Raw genomic sequence first — 6,147 nt, 5'->3', positions numbered from 1 at the left:
CTTGGCAAATAACATTGTTTAATAGAAAAACATAACTGGATTTAATATTCCTGGAAATATTTCCATAGTAATCTGTGGGCAGTAATTTTTCACAAGGGATTTTAGTGATTTATAAACTTAGTTATGAAGGCCTGAGAATAAAGGTACTACGTGCATACTTCACCCACACATTGCAGTGCAGGTATCAGTGGTACAGATTTCTGCTCTACACATTTCTTGGCGTTCAAACATGATTAATGCCAATAAGACAAATTAATTAAAGGCTTCCTATCCTACATGAAAATGGTGGGTTGGCAGAAAAAGGTGTGAGTGTTCCTGTTTTCCATGGCTGCAGTCAGAATTCCTAACAAAGACAGTTTCAGTCCTGTTAATGTAGGGAGTGGAGGGGTGCCATGTTTGTACTACTTATTTCACATTTTCTTCATGACCCTCCATCAAGGGTAAAGCACAAAAAGGGAAAGTTCACAATCAATTCCCTGAAAATACAAACACTCATACAACAGTAGCTCACTGCTGATGAAGGACTTGCTTTACAGTTCATTGACTACATTCTGTCAAGCAGTACTTGCTTTTACAAATGCAAAGACACTGCAGAGACCGTATTCTTGTACATGTTTAACACTCCACCTCATTAGGGGAATAGCTCAAATTCCCTGGTGTTTGGCTGATTCTCTTCCCATGACAGATCCTTTGCTCTGACTGAACACCAAGCAGCACAGAAAGGCTTTGCTGTGAACTCTATCCATACTATTCTGCATTATTTCACCACTCTGTATTCAGTCAGACCACATTTTCACATGAGAAAACAAAGCATCTGCTTCGGCACACTAACAACCTCCTGCCTTAACTTTCTCTTTTGATTTTATTCACAGACACTGCAGATGGGGATAAAGCATTTCTCAGGGCTCTTTGTGATGTTGTGCGTTGGCTTTGGTTTGTCCATTCTCACCACCATTGGGGAACACATCGTGTACAGACTGGTCCTGCCACGAATCAAGAAGAAATCCAAGATGAAGTACTGGCTCCATACCAGTCAGGTATGTGTTCTGAAGGGACCCTGTGAAAGTTGTGTGGATGACTAAGAAAGCCTGGACAAGAACTAGGTATGAAATGTTGTAAGAGCACTGACAGCATTGGAATGGTGACAGTAGCTTCTGGAGCTTGAAGAGGCTGACCTAAGGATGGAATGGGAAGCACAGAGGAAATTATTTAAATATTCTGTTGCAAAGCTTACAGAGAGATCCTTCTATTTGTGCTTGTAGCCTCATAGCTCAGCTCTTTTGGATATGGAAGCAACAATGTTGTTATCCTGAACTGGCAAACCAGAACATCTTATTTCACTCTTACAGGTTCCCAAACCTGTGAGGCATGCATGAAATGCTGGGTAACCTCCCTCATTATTCCAGAGAAACTAATGGGACAGAATTGCTCTGGGTGTTTGCTCTAAAGGAAGAAGTTACTTTGCAGCAAAAGGCACAAAAGGGAAGAATTTCCATTGCTTTAAAGCAGCACAGTGGAAGAAATCTTTTAAAACTAATTTAACATCAAGGATTGTTCCCAAACTATTAATCAACATTTCAGCTTACCCTTCTTTGGGAAAGTACAGGAAAATAAATCTGTTGTAATGACAAAGCACAGACAATTGCTTGTATCCTTCAATGTGCAAAATAATTTATGCTCAAGTCCATCAGACAAAGCCCAAATTGTTTACCTATTTTTGGAGCCATTTTTAATCTTACTTTTACTAATTTATGCTTCTCTTTTTTCTCTAGAGATTACATCGTGCTCTGAACAGTTCATTTATTGAGGAAAAACATCAGCCTAAGAAAAAACGAGTAGAAAAGAGGTAGGAAGTTCTCCATGCCTTAAAACACAGACGATAAAAATTACTTTGAAATTAAATGCCTTCTGTTTGGATATACAGTTATGCCCCAAAGGTAATAGAAAAAAAAAAAAGGAAACCAGATAGAAGTGACAAATGAGGGAGGCAGAAATTAATTATTTTTTCTAGTATTAAATCTAGAAATCTTGTTCTTTCATGATTTTGCATACAGCTTATAAAAAACCTCCCATTCCAAAGAGAGACTTTGCAGCTGAAGTCCACTGCCCTTGTGTTTAGGGAATGAAGTTTAGGGAATGAATGACTCCCCTACCAAAGCACTGGCAGGTAACCAGGGCTCTGAGAGGCAGAGCCTTTAGATGGAAAGAGAGATCAGGCACTCACATGCCTGAAACTCCTTCAGCTGTCCTCTTTTGTAGAATGAGAAATAAGAAAGCTGAGGAGAGGCAAATGCAGTCCTTTGAAAAAATACTATGTCTAACAAGTCCTGAGACAGAAAAAAGTAGGTAACAACTTGGCCTTGTTTTCATAGCCTGTGTCTTCTGCAGAGGAGACAATGGGATGTACAGCTTCCAGGAACACAAGGCATTGCATGTAGCTGTGCACATGCTCAGCAACTCAACCCTACTGGTGCACATTGTAAAGACACAGACAGCAGCACTGCTGTTCTACAGAGAACTTCAGGCACAGAGTATAGAATACAAAAAGTCTTTCAGAACATTACTGGATGTTTGGCCTGACTGAAACCTAGAGATGTCAATGTATGTTGTGTTTCTTTGATATTCCTCTGATAAAGGCAGCAAATACAAATGAGTAAGCATCTCTAAGCTCCTAGGCTGCCTTTATATACGCAAGTGTCTAAAAATGCTTGCAACTGATCTTCTCTGTTCATCTTATCAAAGAATACCATGCACGGAACCTCTTTGCACACAGCCACTCCTGGCTTTTGATCTGTGCACAGGAGAAGAGGCCATAAATGCTGCAAAATGTTTCCTCCTGCTGCACCCTCCTTGCTGGGTGGAACAGGAGGAGATGGTGCATAAGCCCCCCAGGCAACAGCTTAGAAAAAGATCCATGCAAATAATCTTCCAGCTTGGGAGAGTGAGGATGTACAGCAGTCCAAAACCTTCTGCCCACACAGCAGTCATCCCCAAGGTGTGTGCATGTACCCCCACCCACTGTCCCTGCTCTTCTCAGCACCTCGGGGCTGCTGTTTGCACAGAATTGGGATGAATTTAACTCAACAGAGCCATGAGTGGGGTGTCCAGCTTGTCATGAACACTCATGAGGCAAGGCACTGACGCCTTGTAAAGGCTGACCTAGAACAGAGACTAGATGGAGCTAAAGAATAAAGTAGGTATTTATTAAGAGGTCTCAAATAGATCCACCTTGGGCAGCACAACCCAAAATGGCCACAAAAGTGGATGACAGGTCACAGAGTCTCACACTTTTATAACTTTTGGTCCACTAGCATATTGGAGCTAATTGTCCAATTACAGCTTTAGCCTATGAAGTCCCATCCTTCTTGGTTTTCTCTCTTCAGTCCACCGTTGTTTATGCTCTTGGGCCTGAGTTCTGGATCAGCTGTCCTTGGTCCCCATCTAGAGCAGGAATTGTTTTGTTTACCTATTCTGTGAAGAGAGCTTACTATCCTCTAATATGAAGCATAGGCTTACACACTAAAGCAGAATAGAATCTGAAAAATATAAAAGCTAAAACCTGAGGCATCAGCACAACACAGAGCTCTCAAATTACGTTATCACATGTGCTTTCATTCTTGCTGGGATTCCCTGAGGAACTCTTAGAAGGACCAAAGATACAGAAAAGAGGTGGGAAAAATTGGCATCATGCTACTGCTGGTATCCTCATGGAGGAAAATCTGTTGGGTTTCTTAAGGTCATCAAAAACTACAAAAGCTGCTCAGCATCAGTAGCCCAGTTGTGAATGGTTTTACTGTCCTGGTGAAACTGGAGTGCTAACTATGGACTCTGGCATTTGTTAAAATCAACTGTCCAGACTTGCAGTCTTCCCATCTTTTATTTTGAAATATGAGAATATAGCTGTTCTGCACAAAAATAACTCTACATACATATCCCTTCTGGGATTCCCTGAGCTCTCTGGAGCATGATCCAGGCAGGAGCTGCTGCTCCTACCTGAAACCTCCTCTCCAGCCTCTTCTCTCTGCCAGCCCATCTCTTGGAAAACACCCCCAATCACCACCTCCTTGAACAAAATTTTCACTTTCCAAGTTCCTTTACTGCAGGCAGGTGAGAAAAGTATCCACCCCTTAAACCAACTGCTATCAGCAGTCACAGCCCTGAAATATCAACCTCCTTCCTTAACCTGCCACTGGGAGCTCCCACCAAGAGGCCTTTTGTCCAAGGATACCCACAGAAGAGCTCGAGGAGGGAGCACTTTGAAACACAACTCCTTCAGAGTTTAAACCTGCCTTTATCAAATGAGCACACACCAACCTGTCCCAAAGGGAAAGCAGGCAGGAAAGAGAAGCTCCTCTCCCACAATAGCAAACTCTCTGCTTCCTTCTGTTCCAGCTGGAGAGTGGAGACGAGACCATGGGCTACACCACAGTTTGGGAAGGAATCCTGGGAATTGGCCTGATTTGGGAGAGCAGCAAAAGGAATTCCCTAAAAAGTATAGGAAAATATTCTCTGGAATCAAAATATTATGCAATTATTTCTGCAGGAAAAAAATTTGAAGCATTTAAAAAAGTTCCCAGACTGAAATTTGTGCCCCAACACAACAACCCCAAAGTCTCTGTGTCGTGTCAGGAAGCTCAGGAATGAACCTGCAGGGCTTGGATAAACATCATTGTTGTGTGTCCCCAGAGCACAAGCAGCTTCCCAACAAGACTTCAAAACTAAAGGACAAACCTTCCCCCTCCAGCTCTCCACAGCAGCTCTAGGGAGTCTCTTTCCTTCTCTGTGAGAGCAAATGCCCAAGTCAGGACAGAGTAGTTACATGCTAAGCACTAACACTGTACTAAACTTGCACATTGCAACCACAAAAGCTTTCAGAGGCTTTGAAGTACTCAGATTTTCCTGAGATGCAGCTGAGTAATTTCATAACTGAAGAAACGTTTTGGGGAGGATTACATCCAGGGTTCTATTCTAGCCTCTGCTATGGTTAAATCACAAAAATTTGGTCATTTACATTCATGATTTGTGCTTTGCAAGAAAAAATAATTCCAGGGATAAAAGAATAATATTTCTATGTAACATGTAACAGCAGCCTTATATTTTTTCCAGTAGGATGGCTCACAGGGGAGGTCTGCACACACACAAGAGCAGGCTCTGATGTGGTGTTAACTCTCCTCTCTCTGTTCAGGGCCCATGTGGGGAACAGCCAGCATGCAGTGTGGAACACAGCCAATCTGGGCAACTGCCACCGAAAGAAATACATCTGCACTGATGAGGGGCAAAATGAGGTGACAATCCATCAGCACCAGGACATCCCCCTGCCACAGGGGAGGAGAGAGCCTCCGCCTTCCTTAACCACCAATGGGAAAGCAGAATCCCTCAACACTGCGAGGACCTCAGTGCTGCAAGAGCTGACAGAGCTGGACAAGCAGATCGAAATCATCAAGCAGGAGCTGCAACTTGCCATGGATAGGAAATCAGAGCTGGAAGAGTATGCACGGACAAACAGAACTGCAGAGTCCTAGGCCAGAATATCTGTGCCCTTCCCCTTTTCTTCCTTTCCCCCTTTCCTCTGTAAAATTTGTAACACACTTTTGTAATGCCAGAAAGGGGTGCAAAAATAAACCAGGCAATAAGCTCTTCAGGAGAGCAGAATTGCAGCAGCCCACAGCCACTGCCACCCTCCTGAATTCCCCTCCTTTCACAGCAAGTTTCTTATTCTCCTGGAAAACACCAGCCATTCCCAAGGGACTGGAGAGACAAGGAGCATCCCAATGGGAGTTCCTTGTTTCTCCACTTGACCGTACAGTGAGGTTTCACTTTTTTAGCCCTTTCTGTGCATTAATTAAAAAAAAGAAAAAAAAAAAAAAAGAAAAAAGACACAAAAAAAGAAGTTTAAACTGTTCATTGGCAGTATGTCCCTTTGTTGGTACATTTTTGTTGTGTTCTGTGTGGGTCTAGTCTCTGTTCATGTGAAGGCTCCTCACGGATGCCTCTTTACGGCAGGGGGTGTTCTCTTTTGGCAGTCCCTTCCCTCCTGGCACAGGCTCACAAGACAAATTCCTGGTGGCAAACCCACCACACACCATTCCCTCAGCTCTGTCAGCATAAACTGGAGGTGTGGCTCCTCTAAGGCTGTGGTGAAGGAAC

General features: G+C 43.1%; 1 protein-coding gene across 1 annotated transcript; it reads left to right on the top strand.

The window, feature by feature from the left end:
• Positions 1 to 872: 872 nt before the first annotated feature.
• Positions 873 to 5,855, top strand: LOC121332571 (glutamate receptor ionotropic, NMDA 3A-like; the record flags this gene model as incomplete). Its single annotated transcript, XM_041398141.1, has 3 exons — positions 873 to 1,037; positions 1,773 to 1,846; positions 5,186 to 5,855. Coding segments are annotated over 3 exons (576 nt in total), but the record flags the coding sequence as incomplete, so codon positions are not given.
• Positions 5,856 to 6,147: the final 292 nt, after the last annotated feature.

This window comes from Onychostruthus taczanowskii, unplaced genomic scaffold, assembly GCF_017590055.1.
Source record: "Onychostruthus taczanowskii isolate IOZ18803 unplaced genomic scaffold, ASM1759005v1 scaffold1402, whole genome shotgun sequence".
NCBI lineage: Eukaryota > Metazoa > Chordata > Aves > Passeriformes > Passeridae > Onychostruthus > Onychostruthus taczanowskii.
This window is presented reverse-complemented; position numbering and strand designations above follow the sequence as displayed.